General features: G+C 47.9%; 1 protein-coding gene across 6 annotated transcripts in view; it reads left to right on the plus strand.

Annotated features, from left to right (window-relative positions):
• IGSF9B (immunoglobulin superfamily member 9B) overlaps positions 1-20,181 on the plus strand; it is a 124,038-nt gene that overhangs the window by 66,698 nt on the left and 37,159 nt on the right. For all 6 annotated transcript variants that reach the window (XR_014002522.1, XM_081172452.1, XM_081172453.1 and 3 more), the window contains exons 6-10: positions 526-667; positions 1,384-1,529; positions 9,542-9,684; positions 15,895-16,035; positions 17,598-17,714. Coding sequence is in view for 5 of the 6 variants with exons in the window: in XM_081172452.1 (XP_081028578.1) it covers positions 526-667; positions 1,384-1,529; positions 9,542-9,684; positions 15,895-16,035; positions 17,598-17,714 (689 nt within the window). In the remaining variant the exon portion in view is untranslated. The remainder of the gene's footprint in view (positions 1-525; positions 668-1,383; positions 1,530-9,541; positions 9,685-15,894; positions 16,036-17,597; positions 17,715-20,181) is intronic.

Raw genomic sequence — 20,181 nt, forward strand, 5'->3', positions numbered from 1 at the left:
ACTGGCAATGGCTCTGCAGAGTATCAGACAGAGCTCTCCCAGTCCTTACCTGGAGATGGTTGAGATTGAATCTGGGGCCTCCTGCATACAAAGCAAGGCTCTGCCCTGAGCTACGGCCCAGTACCCATTGAGGTGGGATTGAGGGGTTGAGGCTGAGAAAGAGTAGTTTGCCTTAAGCACCTTTTGAGAGTGAGAAGTTCAGATTGATCAGTTCCCGTGCTGGACCAGATGGGTCCTTTGGCCTGATCCAATGGGGGTGCTTCCTATGTTCTTACGGCAAAGTCGTCTCAGGGCCAGATGCACCAACTCAAAAGTACACGGTTCTTACTCTACGAGGGAGGAATTCAGAGTGGAGCTGTGCTGGATTATGTGACCTGGGCGAAATGCCAAGAGTTTGTGTTCGTTAGGCACGGTGGCTCTTCTTGCTCTTGTTCCCTGCACCGTTAAGTCAGCCACTCTTAGCAATGAGCTCATCTTCCCTTTCTTGGCTGCTGAGGTAACTGTTTGTCTCCTGCTCTCCCACAGGACCCCCTTTCATCGTTTCCCCTCCAGAGAACATCACGGTTAACATCTCCCAGGATGCAATGTTCACCTGCCAGGCTGAGGCATATCCAGGCAACCTGACCTACACTTGGCACTGGGAAGACGAGAACGTCTACTTTAAGAAGTGAGTTTGGATTCTGTTTTCGGGTCTCTCTCTCTTTCTTGTCTGGTCTTGGTGAAGGATGTGGTTGGGAATGGGGCAGCTAGGGTGAGCAAGCAGCCTCAGTTCTCTTTTCAAAGGACTGCACACTCCAGCAGGAGGCCCTTGGAATCATCCACTAACAGTTATTCATTTTTAATTAAGTGCATTTGACACATACGTTTGATGGACAGGATCAACCCCCTTCCCCAATGCTGTGATCCTGATTGAATTTGCCTCCCTGCCCAAACTAGCTGTTCAATTGTTGTGAAAGCCATGGGAGATCCCAAGTATGACTCTGGTTTTGTGCTTAAGTCCTTTGTGCTGTGCTGCAAACCTGTCAATATCGGGAGTCTGTGTAGTCAGGAGATGTCTGCCTCTTGCCCATCATGCAGTTCACATTCAGTGGTGTTAAATCATTCAGAATTGAGCCTAGGAAGCTGCCATTTACTGAGTCAGAGCCTTGGCCCATCTAGCTCAGTACTCGCCACACTGGCTGGAAGCAGCTCTCCAGGTTTTCAGACATGGTTATCTTCCCAGTCTTACCTGGTGATGCCCGGGGATTGAACCTGGGACCTTCTGCATGCAAGGCGCATGCTCTAATACTGAGCTATGTTCCTTCTGCTACACACTGGATACCCCCTTCTCCCTGAGCCTGTCGTTGCTCACTTGTCCTCTCTTTTGCTCCTTTTCCATTGCAGCGACCTAAAGCTGAGGGTTCGGATCCTGATTGATGGGACGCTGATCATCTTCCGAGTCAAGCCTGAAGACGCTGGAAAATACACCTGCATTCCAAGCAACAGCCTGGGGCGCTCGCCATCAGCCTCTGCCTACCTGACTGTGCAGTGTGAGTGCGTTTGTCTGGGGCGAATGGAGGCTGCCTGGGTGATGAGCTCCCAGACACAGGAGGACAGTCAATGACATGCTTACTGGCATGAGAAATGTCGGCAGCGGCATCCCTGTGCAGCCTCCCCGTAACTTTTTACGGGCACTGAGATGACTGTGTTGGCACAACGTCAGCCCAGAGAGTGGAGAATAAATTGTGCCTAAATTACTGGGACTGACGAGGCACAAGCTGATCAGTGCGGTTGCTGGGTTAATTGCTTTGTTTAATGCAATGCTACCTAGCCCTGCCATATTGTACCAAGCAGCAGATGCTTCAGAGTTAGAGTATCATACGAGTATTAGATGTCCCCGGGGAGGGTTAAGCTGCCACTCCTTGCCTAGGCAGGATGCACACCCATCAGCTTTTATTTAATTCTTTGTTTTTAAACCAGTGCATGCAATCTGCTAGGCGCTTGGCCAGCATTGCTTCCTGCAGCCCTCCACCCCCCAAACAGGACACAGTTTAACCCCTCACTCACTCACTCACTCTCTCTCACACACACACGTAAAATGTTGTCCTGCTCTGCAGGTTATGGCAGCCATGCCAACTGCAGTGTGAGGAGCAGCAGGCTGGCCCAGGCAGACTGGCCGTGCATTGGGGTTTAATGGGGTGGTGGGAGCGCCCTTCAGGCTGTGATTCAGTGAGCACCTGTCCCCTCTCCGTTAAACTCACCTGGAGTGGAAAGAGGGGAGATGTGCTTCACAGTGCAGTTTAGCAAGCTGCTCTGTGAAGTGCCTCCCCCTCTGCTTTAAAAGGGGCTGGATGTTGGGGCAAGGGGAGAGGCTTGGTGAGATGTAAAGGGAGGGGGCTTTGGTCAGATGTAGGGGAAGGGCAATTGCCAAAGGGGTAGGTAGGATTGTCGGAGTCCCTAGCGTGTGCTTGTGTATGTGTATACATTTGTTTCCAGGGGTTTTTCCAAAAGCTGAACTACAGTGGTGCCTCGCAAGACGAAATTAATTCGTTCCACAAGTCTCTTCGTCTTGCGAGCTTTTCGTCTTGCGATGCACGGTTTCCCATAGGAATGCATTGAAAATCAATTAATACGTTCCTAGGGAAACCGCCTTCAGACCAGGTCCGGGGACAGTCTGTCCCCGGACCTCTTCTGAAGGCTGGGGGGGGACAAGGGCTTTTCTTCCCACCCCCAGCATTTTAAAAAACCCCGGGACAGTGGAGGACTTCTCCGCTGTCCGGGCGATTTTAAAATGCTGGCGGGCGGCATTTTAAAATCGCCCCGGACAGCGGAGGACTTCTCCGCTGTCCGGGGCAATTTAAAAGCCCCTGGGAAGGCAGGCAGGGGGGAGCAAAGACTTTCGCCCCCTGCCCGCCTTCAGAAGGTGTTCCCACCCCCCCGCCCGGCTTCGCAGCAGCGCTACGAAGCCCGGCAGCTGGGGCAGGTGCTCCCGCCCCCCCTCCCCACTTCGGAACAGCGTTCCGAAGTGGGGCGGATGGGGCAGCTGTTCCCACCCCCCCTCCCCACTTCGGAACAGCGTTCCGAAGTGGGGCGGATGGGGCAGCTGTTCCCGCCCCCCCTCCCCACTTCGGAACAGCGTTCCGAAGTGGGGCAGATGGGGCAGCTGTTCCCGCCCCCCCTCCCCACTTCGGAACAGCGTTCCGAAGTGGGGCCGATGGGGCAGCTGCTCCCGCCTCCCCTCCCCACTTCGGAACAGCGTTCCGAAGTGGGGCGGCTGGGGCAGCTGTTCCCGCCCCCCCTCCCCACTTCGGAACAGCGTTCCGAAGTGGGGCGGCTGGGGCAGCTGTTCCCGCCCCCCCTCCCCACTTCGGAACAGCGTTCCGAAGTGGGGCGGCTGGGGCAGCTGCTCCGGCCCCCCTCCCCACTTCGGAACAGCGTTCCGAAGTGGGGCCGATGGGGCAGCTGTTCCCGCCCCCCCTCCCCACTTCAGAACAGCGTTCCGAAGTGGGGCGGATGGGGAAGCTGTTCCCGCCCCCCTCCCCACTTCGGAACAGCGTTCCAAAGTGGGGCGGATGGGGCAGCTGCTCCCGCCCCCCTCCCCACTTCGGAACAGCGTTCCGAAGTGGGGCGGATGGGGCAGCTGCTCCCGCCCCCCCTCCCCACTTCGGAACAGCGTTCCGAAGTGGGGCGGCTGGGGCAGATGTTCCCGCCCCCCGCTTCGGAACAGCGTTTTAAAATGCTGGGGGTCGGCAGCGAACGCTCCCGACCCCCAGCATTTTAAGATCTCCCCGGGACACGGGGAGATTTTAAAATGCTGGGGGTCGGCAGCGAACGCTTCGCTCCCGCCCGCCAGCATTTTAAGATCGCCCGGGGCAGGCGGGGGGAAGGCAGGCGGGGGGGAGCAAAGACTTTTGCTCCCCGCCGGCCTTCAGAAGAGGTCCTCTTCTGAAGGCCGGCTGTGGGCGAAAGTCTTTGCTCCCGACCGCCAGCATTTCCCTATGGGCTTTCGTCTTGCGATGCAAGCCCATAGGGAAATTCGTCTTGCGAAGCGCCTCCAAAACAGAAAACCCTTTCGTCTTGCGGGTTTTCCGTCTTGCGAGGCATTCATCTTGCGGGGTACCACTGTATAGGTGAGATACCACACCGATCCTTGCAAACTCAAGTGCATCAGAATGGTTTCATCTCTGTTACATTTGTTTTATCTCAAGGTGGCTGGTGAGAGCTGTCCTGCGGCTCCCAGACCCAGCCGTGTGAGTTGGATGTTAACCACAAGGCTGAGCTGGAAGGGACACAGTAGTTGTGCAGATGCCCTGGCACACTTGGCATGCCACTGCCTCTGAGAAGGAAGTTGGGGATCAATAGACCAGCAAGCAGCTTGGGAAAGGGCAGGCTTTTGCTTCCAAGGTGAAAGCCCAAGGCATATAGTAACAACCAGCAGTATTCAGCAGGCACTGCCTGCAGCTCCTTGAAGTGACCCAGATGTTGGCTCATGGGTCATTGCTGTGCACTTTGACCACATATGACCACTTGCCCAAACTAGTGCCCTCCCAGATAGTTTGGACTATAACACCCATCATCATTTTTACAGTTAAGTGGTATATAATTGTTGTTAAAGAAAATAAAATAGTGTCGCATTTGCAGTTAAGTTAGTGCTAGCCACAGTTTCCTTGAAACCAGGGTGTAACATTGGTTACTTCTAACCATGGTCTGTGTTAACATTGGTGCAACACTACACCATTGCTTAAAAAGTAAACCACAGACAGGAGAGGGATTAATGCCAGAAAAGTGAGGAGGAGAAAGTGACTACGCCTGCAGCATGTTCCACATCTCCTAACTATGGTTACATTTTTGCCCAGAATTAAAACCTCTTCCTGGTTCTGCGTTCACTGTTTGGACTTTGGCGCTTCATACGCATCTGTGACATGCTATGAACCTAGGAGGAAAGGAGCATCACTTTTAGGTTCCGGTTTTCCGGGTCACTTTTGCTCCAGTTCTTGTCTGGGAGGGAAAGCTGTCTCGTTCAGTGTTCCCCAAGTAGCTGTCAGATGGCAACGGCTTTTGGCCAGTCATTAATCAACCAAGTTGGATGCTGTCCAGTGACCTAGAAGTGAAAAAGCTCAGTGTCCCGTTACCAATCCCTTGAGCCTATGTTGATTACATTTCCTAAGACATGGCACTAAACTGTGTGTATACAAATCAAGTTCCTCATTACGCCCTGGATATGAATCTGGGTTACGATGCCACAGACGGCATCAGATGACCTTGATAAACGTTTCAGTCCTTGGTGGTTGTCAGCTGTTTGCAAAGTGTGATGGGCTGGGGGAGTGGTGTGTTTGTGTGTGTGCTGTGCAGTGCAGTGTGATCAGACAAAACCTCTGATTGAAAAATCCCTCTCCTTCTGGAGAATCTTACTCCCGTTCACAATTCATGTGCTGAGTGCCGCTGGAACACTGCTGCATGGGAATATGCAAGGCTCTTTTATGGATTTTAATCATTTGGTTTTTAATCTTTAATACCTCTGTTGTGTGGGTTTTTTCTTTTTTTAATTTTGTCCCTGGCAGGCTATCAAATTTGGAAAGCGAAAAGAAACGAACACAAAACCCTCTAAAGCCAGAATAATAAGGATTAATGCCCTCCCTCCTCCTTTTGACTTGTTCCCATCAATCACAGAAGCAGGGGGATCCAAAATCCCTGACAATGGTGGCGTCATTCAATCACTCTTGGTTTGACACTAGGAATTACCCGTTGCCTTTTTTTTTTTGCTCCCCACCCCCATCACCCAAGGGAAGGGGAGGAGAAAAACAAAAGCGAATAAATCTGGAATTCCCAAATAGTCAGTGGACCAGAAAGTGGAGAATGCAAAAGGAGGTTATAGTCTCTGTTCTGTAATACTGCTAATTGGACAAGGTTATGTAGCGCAAGGGAGCAGACACAGGAAGATGTGGACTGGAGGATGAGATTTGGAGGACTATGGTTCAGGATCCAGGCACGATGTTGCAATCAACCAGTTTTTGAACCAAGAACCTCATGGCAGTGTCCTGGAGCCCCTTGAGAGGAACCCAGTCACTGTTGTAGAAGGAAGAACATTGTTCCCCTCCTGGGCTCTGGTGTGGCTCCGCCCTATGTCAGCTTATTGGTTCCTTCTGGCTTGGTCTGGCTATAAATACCTCCAGGTGAGGCCTGAGTTGTTGCCTAGGCAACAGACAGGCCTTGGCCTTGCCTGTGTGCTCCTCCAGCCTTACTTCAAGTATTCCCTTCAGTCAGTTTTTGTCTTTACCTGTCTGGTCTGGTCTCTGCAAACTTGCTTTTCCTGTCCATTCTGCCTTACCCCCTTGTTCCAGCCCTGCACTAGACAGATTTCCTGATTTAGGTCCTGACATAGAACTGACTGTGCTATGCATTTGTCTCTGCCCCCCATCTCTGCCCCCCAGTGATTTTGAGGAGTACAAACAAGGGCAGAGGGAAAACACTGCTCTGGGATTTTTTCTTTCTTTCCAGAGCAGGAGTGATAGTGTCATGTGCTGGACCACATGGGTAGCTGACAGGCCCTCCTTGCTCACGCAAGTTAATGAGGTGGTATCGTGCGTTCAAGTTTTGCTATGGTCTGTGGCAGATTAGCATCAGAGGAATGAAGGAAAATAGTGAAGCAGAGGCTGGGCACTTCTCTCTTTTTCTTTGATGGGGTTCCTGCTTCATGACACCTCCTTGCAAGATTGTTTCCATCTCTGATTAGAAGAACTCTTGCATTTCAGATCTGTTGTTAAAGCTTGGTATGTTTTACAACTTGAGCTTATGAAGTCAGAACTAAGTATCACTGAGTCAAATGGATCTTGCTTCCAGGATTACAGTCATGCTGCATAGTTGACCAATTCTGTGGACCGAGGTCTCCCCAGCCAAATTCCAACACTCTAACAATCACTTCACCACCCTTTGCCAACTCACTAGCCTAAGGATGTCAACTGATCCTAACAAAATGGGTATTGTGCTATATACACCTGCTATTCAAGGTGTACATGTGCATGGATTGCCAGTGGTGTCTGCATTTTTGAACTCTTGTTGGTTACGAAAGCTGTCATGATAAGCTCCTGCACTTAAAAATTGAATCCTATGCCACTGGTCCCAAATCATGCTGCAACTCATGTTTCAGCTCTGCCATTCTCTCCAATAAACCCATACCCCTGTATCTACCACCGAGAGAGAGAGAGAGAGAGAGAGAGAGAGAGAGAGAGAGAGAGAGAGAGAGAGAGAAGGAAAATAAAGGGTGTACTTGTAGGCACACCATGATGCAAAATTAGCCAATTGTTGTCAATGACCCTATGACCCTGATTCAGATCTTGCTGTGAAGAAGCATCCCGTTTGGCGATGGCTATGCCTTTTGGTTAATCCCAAGGTTCAAGGACCCACTGTCATGTGGTGAGCTAGATCATGCTCATTTGGCCTCAACTCTTAGGAAAAGGCCATGGCACAACTGTAGATCAGATGCTTTGCATGCAAATGGTCCCAGTTTCAATCCGCAACATCTCCCCACAAAACTGGGGAAGATCAGAGAGTCTTTGCCACTCAGCGCAGACAGTATACCAGCAGCCTCCCTCACAGTAAGCTTCCAATGTTCACAACTGTTTGTCAGGTATTTTCCCCGTCCTTGTTGTCTTTTATGTTCCCCCCCACATGTGTTCCAAAATAGCCTCCTTTCCTTAGTGATGCAACTAAAGGTTTTAATACTGTCTCCTGTTCCCTTCCAATTATACTCCTCCAGCCGATCAGAGTGTCCCTGCCAGAGCAGAGAACTCCCAGCAAATTACTTTAGGTTGCCTTCCTTCCCTTTATTTTTTAAAAAAGTAATATCTAGTATTTAATGTTTAAAAAAACCCTTCTCTGTTGGTTCACTGCATGTTCTGTCTATTACAGGTAACTTCTTTATCCAAAGAAGCAGTGAAACCTCTTGGGTTAACAACAACAGCTAGAACTAAAAAGGAAATGTGTTTTTTTAAAATAAGGAAACTGAAAATTGATTCCTCTCTTATTATTGTGCTCAATTGAGAGTTCTCTGAATGTGGTAGTTTTCATATAGATAAATATATGTTTTTCTTCCCCCCACCCCCACTGGTTGCTGAGATTCCACCCAGGATTATAATACCCAGAGTTCCCTGTGGAGAGAGAATGACTGTTTTTAAGCAGTTTAAGGCTGTGGTATAGATATGGTATCTTTTTAATAACTGGGGGAAAAGGGATGAAACAAGGAGCAATATCCAATGTCATGTGAGGGGAAGCTTCCTTGTACAATGAGACTTCCTTTCTTCCCCTTGCAGCCCCCTTGCATGCCTCCCAAATCTGTCCCAGAATGTCCCCCAACCTCCAGGAGTAGATTTGGGGGGGGGGGAGAGATGCAGGTAGGATGAGAGGAAGGGGAAGTATAATGCCGCTTATGAAAAGCTAGACTTCAAGCATATACTCACTTACCTGGAAGTAGCCCCTTTCAAATTCTGCAAAACCTAGGCATGTTTAGAATTGCGCTGTTGAATATGTGCTCACTGAATCTCTCTTCTGCTTTACCCAGAATTCTTCTTCATTCTCCTGAGTGGGAGCTCCCACCTTACTGTAGCCTTGATTTTTATTTTATTTTAGGTGGCAGCTTGATGATGTACAACCCACCTTCCCAGCTATAAAAATAAAATAAGAATAACATGGAGAAATTGATCAAAATCAATCCTTCCTTCCTTCCTTCCTTCCTTCCTTCCTTCCTTCCTTCCTTCCTTCTTTCTCCCTCTCTCCCTCTCTCTCTCTCTCTCACCTGGTGCAATGGGTCAATGCATCTGGCTGTTAACCAGATGGTTAGTGGTTTGAGCCAACTCTATGATTCTATGGTTACAGGGTTCATTGTATTTGAACAGGGACCTTCAAGTACACCTCAAATTCCACTCCATCTAACTCCCAGTGGGATGTACCAAAGCGGGTAACCTTGTTATCCCTTACCCCATTTTTAATTATAGTATAACTATCCTTCCTCAAATTTTATGCAAACAACTTTGGGAAAGGTGTGAGTTGCACCTGCTAAATGTTGACTGGGAAAGGTTTATTTTACTTCTTGAGTAAGATGGCAAAGGATTTTAACGCTGATCGTGTGTGTGTGTGTGTGTGTGAAGATGGGGGTGTGTGCCTATATTTCTCTCTCTCTCTCTCTCTCTCTCTCTCTCTCTCTCTCTCTCTCCCTCCCTCCCTCCCTCCCTCCTTCCCTCCCTCCTGACTGAAAAATGCTTCCATGCTCCTAGAGCTTAGCACAGATAGATTGAGATAAAACGTTTTTGGTGACGTAAGGGTCCATGTAAATGCTAAGTGTTGCTCTAATGGAAATGGCAGAGATAATGAGCACAAGGATAAAGGTCTCTGGAGGCCAGAGTTTTATGAATGTTACTGATTTAGTATGTGGGGTTTTGGACTCCATTATTAAAAACGTTGCTGACCTCTGTTCTATTAGGCCACAGTAGAAAGGTACAAGCTTGATGCTTGTCTGGAGGGTTCATATTTTAAAGCTCTTCATCCCTTCTGACTTATCCCATCCCAGATCCTGCCCGTGTGGTCAACATGCCACCCGTCATATACGTTCCTGTGGGGATACATGGATACATTCGCTGCCCAGTTGAGGCGGAACCTCCGGTTACCCTGGTCAAGTGGAACAAAGATGGACGCCCTCTGCACATTGAAAAGGTAGAAAGAACTCTTAGTTGTGTATGATTTTGTTTGTTTTAGGACTTCAGCTGTTTATTACTTGCATTAATATCTGGACTTTTCTTCAAGGAGCTCAGGGTGGCATGCAAGATTGTTCCCTTCCTGTTTTATTTCCACAATAGCCCTATGAGGTAGGCTAGGCTGAGATAGTGACCAACCTTCAGTAATGTTGGTGGGAGATTTGAAGCTGAATCTCCCCAGATCTGGTCTTGATCTACCACACTGATTTAATTATCCTGGTTGAAACTAGGTTTTTGTTGTTATCCTATACTTGCTTAGCTATGAGTATGCTTTGTTGAACTCAATGGGTCTGCATCCAGTGTAGCACTAAGTTAATGCCTCTTAGCTGTATACATGTTCCGATGAAGAAATTCACCGTTGTTGCGCAAGCAAATGCATAAACAGGTTGGTAGTAACCTTGTTGCGTGACAGATGGTGCAATCTGTTGTGCAATGTATTTCCACTAGCACATCCATTGTGTTGGATTCCTTTGTTGCACAACATTAAACCTCATCTGTCTGCTAGGGCAAGAGGCATACAGTTGGTCAGAAATATATTTCTTACTGAAAAAGACACTTGCCCTTCTCCTGCTACTTCGCAGAACTCTTGGAAATAAAAAATGGGTGTCTTACCAGAAGAACATCTTCTAGCCCAAACACTGCATGTAGTTCTTCTTTGGTTTGGTTGGCCTCAGCTGGATTCCAACATGGCAGCAACAGCTGGAAAAAGCTGAAAAGTCAGGACTGGTCCTTTCTCAGGCTCTTCCAGCTTCCCCTCCAGCCTGTGAGAGCCCCCACCTGCGTGTCCCAACCTACTGGTTGAATACCTGTCCTGTAAGGAATGCCTTTTGCCAATTAGTGACCCACTGACCTACCCCCTTCCATGTGATCTCTGCCAATTTAGGCTGGGACACCCTTGTTGCATACGAAGATGCTGCACTTCTCCCCCCCTCCCCACACCATGTGAAAGTCTCTTGGCATTTAGAAGAGAACAATAATTTGGATTCTTCAATCTAATCAACAGCAATCTCTCCATCTAGGGTCTCATAGGGAGTTTATTCCTCTTGTCACTGTGGGAGATGAGCATCATTAATCTAACACTGGTGGAAGTATAACGGGTCATCTGGCAGATATTACTATATATGGGATGCTTAAAAGATCCTCTTTAATGAGACTCCGAACTGCTATTACCTTGGTTTGAAAAATCCTATCAAGGACTTCATTCTTTTAAATATTTAAACAAAATACTCAATATTTAGAGTTTCCTTTAAATATTAACAGTTTAAAGATTATATTCTGACTGTTTCTAATGGAGTGTGTGTGCAGGGAAGTCATCTACTAATGTGATTCTCAACTTCAGGCATGATAGTGTTGATGATCAGGGAAGGGTACAATCCAGCCAAAGCTGAGCACTTGGAAGCCCTGTGGATTTCCACGGGGAAGATACTTGTTATGTCCTTAGCTCACTCATTGAAATCAGTGAGTGTTCATCATGCCCAATGTTTAGAAATATCATGCCCACTATTTGCCACCACAGACACATGGTGTCTGTGGCAGATGTGGAGGATAGGAACCCAATGGGTTGATCCAGTGCTGGGGAATTATTCCCGATATGGGTCAGGTGCCACGATCTCGCATAGGCCCACCATTGGGAGAGGTGCTTTGGCCCATCGGTCTGCTTGTAGATTCCCAGACAGAGTCACCCTTTCTGGACCCCTTTAACGGGTTACTCGTGTGACTAAGGATCCAGCCCAATGCCTTATACACCAAAGTTGTGACAGTTGCTGTGAGGTAGGCGAAAGCAGGGCTTTTTTTCAACCAGAACTCAGTTCCAGTACCTCTCAGGTGGACACCGTTGTCATTCTAAGAGAATGAAGGAGGTGTTCATGGTGAGTTCCTGCACCTCCTTTTCTAGAAAAATAGCACTGAGCAAAAGTCTGCAAGCTGGCCAGTTCGCTTGTAGAAGAAAATTGCTCCTTGGCCCCAAATATGATGACTAATTAACCATAGCAACGTCCTTACGCCAACTTGCCTGCTCCCCCACTGAGCAGGCCTCTAACTGTCTGGGTGGGTAGTAAATCATGTATTGGTCAACCAAGAGGGCGGCCTGCTCCAGGTCACCCTCCTAAATACCCTAGGGACAGGCAGGGCACAACCCCCATGCCCTGATTGTGGGAAATATCCACTCTTTTAGAGGGTCCATCATGGCCAGGTGGAGGGCAGCATCAGGCAGCCACCCCCTCCTCAGCCATACAGGAAGGTGGCAATATTCCCCTGTCTGGCCACAGCCACACTGTGCGGCAAATGTCCCCTCCCCCCTTCCTGGAGCTCCAGATGAGCGTATATATTCCCCCAAGTAAGAGTGTTCCCATCAACAGAATGGATTTCTGTAATGAGCAAGGTATAAATGTATATATATGTATTAATGAGCAATCTAGATTTCAAGCTGAGCAAAGAAACATGTTTACCAGAATCTTGTCATGGATTGTTTCTACCAAGATACAATGAGAAGTTACGTTCATAACATGTTGATAACTTATTACCACATGGTGCCAGGGTTGCATGTCTTTCAGGGGAAGGTCTGTTGCTTAGTGATATAGCATCTGCTATACATGCAGAAGGGGACGCGAGTGGCGCTGTGGGTTAAACCACAGAGCCTAGGACTTGCCGATCAGAAGGTTGGTGGTTCGAATCCTCGCGACGGGGTGAGCTCCTGTTGCTTGGTCCCTGCTCCTGCCAACCTAGCAGTTCGGAAGCATGTTAAAGTGCAAGTAGATAAGTAGGTACCGCTTCGGCAGGAAGGTAAATGGTGTTTCCGTGCGCTGCTCTGGTTTGCCAGAAGCGGCTTAGTCATACTGGCCACATGACCTGGAAGCTGTACTCCGGCTCCCTCGGCCAATAAAGCGAGATGAGCACCGCAACCACAGAGTCGGCCACGACTGGACCTAATGGTCAGGGGTCCCTTTACCTTTACCTTTATACATGCAGAAGGTCCCAGGTTCAATCCCCGGCATCTCCAAGCAGGGCTGGGAGTGAACTGTGCCTGAAATCCTGGAGAGCTTTTGCCAGTCAGTGTAGGCAATCCTGATCTAAATGGGAAGGAATTCAGTGTTGCACTAACACAAATGTTCCATCAGTGTATGCATTTCTGTTTGCCTGATGGAATGGTGCCCCTGCTTACTCCCACTGCATGCTCCCCTGACCCCTCCAGAGCCAATGGGAGAGGGGCACACATGGAAAGGAGAAGAGGGGGAAAGTCCCATTGAACTAGTGGGACTCATTGTGGTGGCTCCTGCTACTGCACCTATGGTCTGGCTTGGTATAATGCAGCTTCCTGTGTTCCCCACATGGCTCCAGCACTGTAGCTCAGGCACCATCTTGGCTGCTGTCCCAGCCTGTTACAACTATTGAGTCAGCTGATTCCCATGAGCCAATCCCTGCCCACCAGGACCTTTTTAAAGCCGTAGTCTTAGTGTTTGCTTTGTATTCCAAGGAACTTCTCTCTGGTACAACGATAGTCCCTAAGCTCCTGCCCCTCCTGCCACCCTTGATTGGTGCTCTAGAACCAGGTCCCAGATTTGTTTTGGATAACACAGCTGCTACTGGGCTGCTTGGATGGATACTAACTTCTCCTGTTCTCAGGACCTGACCACCAGAAATGACACTCCCAGGGACCCAATGTTTGGCACGATACTTTATTCAGAGGCATGAGATCTCAGATGTTTTTGAGCAGGCAACAAAGGATACCTCAGTCCTGCTTTGTTTGCAAGCTGCTTGGCCACAGCTGGAGAAGCAGCAGTGCACCAGATGATCCTTTGGTCATCCAGGAAGATTGTTAGGAAGCCTGAGCCCAGTTCTTTTCTGCAGAGCCCTGCCTCTTCCCAGTCCCCGCTTTTAAACACCTAAACCTAAAAAAATACATTTTTTAGTCTTGCTTACTGGGTGATTTAATTTCCCAAAGGAAGATCTATACATGGATATACATAGGTGTCGTGGGCCTGCACCCAAAGCCCTCTGGATACCTAGCGGTGCTCCTGCCTTGATCTGATACAAATGGCTTCCCTTAAGTCGGGTGGGCACTGGGGCTGAATGTGGACCTTCACCGGCCTATGGAGGCGAGTGAGCATATGTTCCCTTGAAATTACAGTCAGTGGTAGCTTACTCTGGAATAAGTTGCTGTATGCTGGAATCGAGGCCGGCACTCGGGTTGGTATGGGATGATTTTGCACCCCAGCCATCATGATGATGGGAATAATTGGTGATCCTAGGGTGCTTTGTTTTTGTTGAGCGCTACTGACCTGAGCTATATTCAAGCTGATGCCAGGAGGAGGAATTGTCCACATCTCATTAGCAGGGCTCTGTGTCAACATGTTTCCCCGAAGCGATACATCTGTGCCATCCAAGTAGGCCAATTATGATAACTGACCATCTCCCAGCAGACAGAAACGAAGGGATTACAAATGCAGTCCAAAATGTTGACAAGGGGATTTTGGTTTATGAATCCTCCCCCCCCCCCAATCTAAAGAACTGCTGTCCTGTTTTTCTCCTCTTCCTTAGAATTTGCTAGGTGTGATTCTTGATGTTTTACAGCTGCAGCTTTGAATCTTCCTTCCTGCTCCCCCCCTTCCCCTTAGAAAAAGAAAAAAGAAAAAGAACTGGGGACCAGGGCTCACTAGTTTCTAACTCCAGTAATCCATTCTCTCTCTTCTATACAGTGCTTGGAATAAAGTAGCTTGAATTAAAAAAAAGTCCACTGAATTAGTTCAAAGACCTCTGAACGACACCTGAAAGTTGCTCCCATAACTTTTGAGTGAATTGAATGTAGATTAAGTTTTAGGGTGGAACTTTGAACAATTTCCAGTTAAAACCTTCAACTTCTTACATGTGGGTTTTCTTTTTTTACACTTTGGACTTTGGGGGCCTTTAAGCTTAAATATGATAATTGTTTGAAGGAATAATTAAGCTATTCACATCCCACTGTGTCCATATTTTGATGTTGTTGTTTTAGTTGTTTGAAGTACACTGTATGCCTCAGCACAGCTGCTTGTAACATTGTGAATACTGAAAAGTATTTTGCCAAGGATCATTTGGATGAACTTGAACAGAACACGAGCCAAGATAGTTCATTTTGTAAAGGGGGACCAACATGAACTAGAATTAATTTCTTTTTGGACATGTTCACCTAGAACTAGAATTAGTTGCTTTTTAAAAAGTGAACTTTCTAAGCTCTGACATTAAGGATCTGGCAGCTGCTAGGATGTTTCTGAATTAAGGATAAGCTGAATTGCTTGTTCCCATTCTGGAAAGTTTGGGCGATTTCACTCTGCCAGAATTCCAGAAGATTGTGAAATTTGGAGTGGATTCTTCAGTTTGAACCGAGGATGCCTTCTGAGGCCTTCTGCATCCAGGAGAACTTTACATGCTCCCAACACTTGTAACGTTGACCCTGTTGCTGCATTAGAGGTTTCTGGGCATAGAGATGGAGGCCTGTGTGGCCTGGGAACCAAAAACCTGAATCAGAACAGGTACCTGGACAGACCAGGCCCCCATTCCTGTATTTAACATGTTGTGCTTAGACCTAGAACTCTTTAATCCAAATTAGGTACCTAGGACAGATTTGCTCCTAACTCCCTCTCCCATAATCAGCTCTTGGCCATGACACAGTCCTTAGGCCTCCACTTGAAATTTCCTTAGATACCCATATTATTTCACTTGCAGAGGTGAAACCCATGTGTCTGCAGGGGGGTCAGGGCAGGGGAGAACTTCCAGAAGAAGAAAAATGCAGAAATGGACAGGGTTAAAATGCTCCTCTCTCTCACCCCAGGAATTGGTCTTCCCCCTCAAAATGCAGCTACAGTAATTCCATTGTCTTAAAGGAAAAGTCTTTAAAACAGAATCCTGCAAGTTTTATTAAGTTTATTGTAGTTCTACCCTGAATCACTAGGTGGTGCAAAAAACACTGTAGAGACATCTACTGACAAATGAAAAGCATCACATCAAAGTATATATTGAATTGTCAGCTGAAGAGGAGGGGTTCATTGCGGTTCCAGTCTATGCAGCATCTACACTTAAATATATGGCTACACATTCAACCAGATAATTTAAGCGGAGAGAAAAACACAAAACAGCCATATATCTCATATGAAACTCAAAACTGCAATGTGTCTAGTCTTCTCTCTTGCCTGTGCAGTTTTCTGGCTGGAGTCTGATGGAAGATGGCTCAATTCGAATAGAAGAGGCAACGGAAGAAGCTCTTGGCACATACACCTGCGTGCCTTATAATGCCCTGGGTACAATGGGCCAGTCCCCCCCTGCCCGACTCGTACTGAAGGTATTTATTTACTTTTTAAACATTAGTATCTTTCTCTTTAACTGAAGAGGCTCACAAAGCAGCGTACTCACAAAAAAAGAGAAGTAGTGTGGCATTGCATACCCTTAGGCTTTTATTCTAAAAGGCATGGCACACAAGGAAAAAGGAACAGGGAGGGAGGAGGGCAGAACTCCCCCCCCCCAGGTCAGGCAGCAGTTCTTAAAGTGCTTATACCAATCAGCTTGAATGCAAATGGCCCACATAGCCTGATGGAATGGCTGCTGCCAGGTGACTTCTGAGGAAAGGCTAAAGGTGTCTGGTCTCTCAACAGAGGCAGTTGAATTGCTCTGCTTCTCCCTCAAGCTCAGCAGCCTGATGCAGTAACTCTGAGGGACAGTTGGGAAGAGCCAGATGCAGCTAGTATCTCACCTCTTCATATATTGCTGTTCTGAAAAGCTTGTGAACTATGCATATTGCACTGAGCATGCCTAACTTTGGATGCAATCCGCATCAACAAAATGCCAGCTGTGATGACAAGACTTGACTGTTGTGAAGCTCTCCTGGCTGGGTGTGGTGTGCGGGGGCACAGTACAGATCCTCTCTGGGTGCCCCAAATCAGATCAGCTCACCCTAAGTGAAGAGACCACAGGCTTTGATTTAAAGGAATTGTAGATTCATTCGATTGAAATGTGTCTGTCTGATTCTGTTGCTAATGTGATAGAAGACAGATGCCCAGCCCTTTTGAGCTCAGAGGCCCCCTTGGAAGTCTAAGAAACTGCCACGGACACCACAAGTATCCATTTCATGGGGGTGGGTGATGCATTATCTGGTGATGCTTAGACCCTCCCTGCCCAATGAGCAAAATTCTTTAAAAACAAACAAAAGAAAGGCAGCCTCCTTTAATAAAATCAACCGAACAACTGCAAAATGAAAAAAAAAGAGGAAGAACTCTTAATTTAAAAAATAAAGTGGGGAGGGGCATGAGGATCTGGCAGCTACCAAGGGGTTGTGGTATCTGAGTGCACCAGGATGCCTGTGGGGACCCCAGTGATATGACATACTATAACAATCCACCTTCTAAGAAGCTGAAAAAGTCAGCATGCAAATGTCGAGGAGGAGGAGATGGTGCTGTCAGTTGGAGGCATCCAGCAGAGAAGATGACCTGTCAATCTGCCAGGATTGGGCAGCTCTTACACACTGTCTCCATGAAATGGACAGTGAATGTGAGTGTGTGCGCACGAGAGCATTGTGCAAGCCAAGTCGAGCAAGCTGCATGCTTGCATGAGCGTTGTGAGCAGCTAAGCGTTGGTGGGGGAGAGTGTGCGAAGGGAGAATGAACACAGAGAAGGTATTGCACACCCGCCTCATCCGTGATTTTACATGGGTCAGTGATTGTATGTATGTCAATGTAATCTGTTTAACCATCTGGCTTTTGGCAGACTCATTAACTGGCTAAAAGTTCTGTAATTGGATGGCAGATTTTTTAAATGCAGGTTTCGGCTGTGCGTTCAATGAGAGTTGTTCGATTTTTTAATTTCCCCCACCCGCCTTTCTCTCCCCTTGCCTTCCATCCCTGGCTGCAGGACCCGCCCTATTTTACGGTGCTACCAGGCTGGGAGTACAGACAAGAGGCAGGGAGGGAGCTGTTGATACCCTGTGCTGCTGCAGGAGACCCCTTTCCTGCCATCGCCTGGAGAAAGGTACCCGGCCTGCCAGAAAAATCTGCAGTGCCTTTGGCTTTTGATGAATATTGCAGACAGAGAAGCCACACTCTGTCCCGGTAAGAGCAAAACTGCAGGTTCAGCTGCTTTGCTTCGGGCTGTACTACTGCCGCCCCCGTCCCACAGGTGGGTGGGGGAGAGACCCAGCTTCTAGCAAGGAAGCCTTAGAAGCTGCAGAAACCTTAGCCACCGTCAGCCAGCAACAGCAGCAATTGCAAAATGAGCCGCTCTGTTTTACTCATTTCTTTATTGCATTCATATCCCACCTTTCCTGCAAGGAACTCAAGGTTTCCCCTCTCCTCAGTTAGTCCCCACAACAACCTCATGAGATAGCTTTGCACAGTGGCAGTATCGTAGCCAATGAGGTTATTGCTAATTGAAAACTTTTCCAGAAAAAAACCAAAAACAACCTCATGAGATAGGATAGGCTGAGAGGCAGCAACTGGCCCAAGATCACCAACTGAACTTCATGGCTAAGTGGGAGTTTGAACCCTGGTCTCCCAGGTCTGATGCTCTAACCACTGCACCACACTGGCTCTCACTTGCTCACTTCCTCCACTCACTCCTCTGTGCCGGTATCTACTGCAGGTCCCCCTCCCCCTTGTGGACCCCTCCCTCCAGTGCTACAGTTGCCCCAGTGCAGTGCATGGGTTTCTGTGCTAATATTTTGCAACATACTGCCAGATCAAACCATAATTTGCTGGAGCTACAGATGAAGGAACCTATTAGTTTTGCTTCTCTCTGTTTTTCTACTCTTAAATCCAGTTCTCAACATTTCCCCAGCAATTTGCATTTTTTTTGGTGGGGGTGTCCTCCTGAAAATCTTGCCAGCATTTGAGTACAAATATCTCTTAATACACCTTTGTTTGTACTCAGTTTTTACTAATGTGCAGATTTTTGCAAGCAATTTCCCCAAACACAATGCATTCTTGTTCATTATTTTAATGAAATATATGTGTGTTTATTCCCACTTTCCCTTATATTACATTTTAGACAGATTGGTTGGGCAATCGCATTGCAGAATTTGGGGAAGTGTGAATTTTTGAATCAGCTTGAGACGTGCAAATTTGGTAGTTTCTCCTTAAAATGTAAACAAAACTCAAAATTCTCTCCAGTTCCTAGCTGGAGTACAGTCAGGAGGACACTGTCTCTTAACTACAGCAGTCTTTCATCTGAGGAGCATTGCAATTTTAGTGTTGAAAGGGTCTTTGGGAGGTAATCCAGTCCCACCCCCTTTGCTTGATGCAGGAATCTTGCAGCCCTAAGAAATAGTAATCCTGCCTCTGCTTAAATACCTCCAGCGAAGGCATATTTCTTACAAGTAGCGTAGCAGCTCTGAGCTTTCCCACTCCAAAACATCTCGTTCAGCTGCTGCCCCACTGGGTGTCCTCCCTCAAGCTTTGACTCTTAGCAAATGGACAAGGGGTTTCTCCCATTTTGTGTCTGCTGTGAGAGATTCAGCAGGGGGTAAGGTCCAAACCAAAGTCACCAAGTGATATCAGCTTTCCCATTTTTCTGTGATCTTCTGTTTTGCATTCTCCCCATTCTGACTCTCTTAAGAGTCCTAGCCTACTGCTGCTTGCCTAGCTGTTCTCCACATCTGGACTTGGGCCCCTGAACTTCAGGGAAGGGGAGTAGCTCAGTGGTAGAGGATCAGCTTTGCGTGCAGAAGGTCCCAAGTTCAATCCCACAGCATCTCCAAGTAGTATTGGGAAAGACTCCACAAACCTGGAGAGCTGCTGCCAGTCAGTGTAGACCAGGCATAGGCAAACTTTGCCCTCCAGATGTTTTGGGACTACAACTCCCACCATCCCTGAACTTTGGTCCTGTTAGCTAGGGATGATGGGCGTTGTAGTCCCAAAACATCTGGAGGGCGAGTTTGCCTATGCCTGGTGTAGACATTGCTGAGCTAGGTGGACCCAGTGGTCTGACCCAGTATAAGGCAGCTGCTCATGTCCTCAGGGTGTCCTTGATTGCTGCTTGGACTGTCTGTACCTCCTTATAGCATCACATCTTCTTTCTTTTTGACAAGCAGAAGCAACATACACTGTCAGAGGTCAGGAAGGGGAGATCTCTTTTGTCCATTGCTGCAGCTAAAGTGATTCCCATGGCCAAGTGCCACCCTAAACATCACCCTATGGTCGTCTTCTGGTGCAGATGCAGGGAACCTTTGTCCCTTAGGGTGTTGCTGAACTGCAGCTCCCATCATCCCCACCAAGCACAGCTGGTGGCAAGGGATGGTGGGGCTTGTAGTCCTGTGGTTCCCATACCTGTTCTTTGGGAAACGGCACTGCCTGAAACCCAAGGGAAACAGAGTGATTGCCTCATCATGCAACCAGATATTAATAGGGTGAATGCAGGTGAGATCCATGGTGTCGTAGCTCCCTCTAGCGGCCTAAAGCTTTAAACTAAATAACAGTACGTACAGAATGCAAAAGAATATCTA

This window comes from Podarcis bocagei (assembly GCF_964188305.1).
Source record: "Podarcis bocagei genome assembly, chromosome: 15".
Classification (NCBI taxonomy): Eukaryota; Metazoa; Chordata; class Lepidosauria; order Squamata; family Lacertidae; genus Podarcis; species Podarcis bocagei.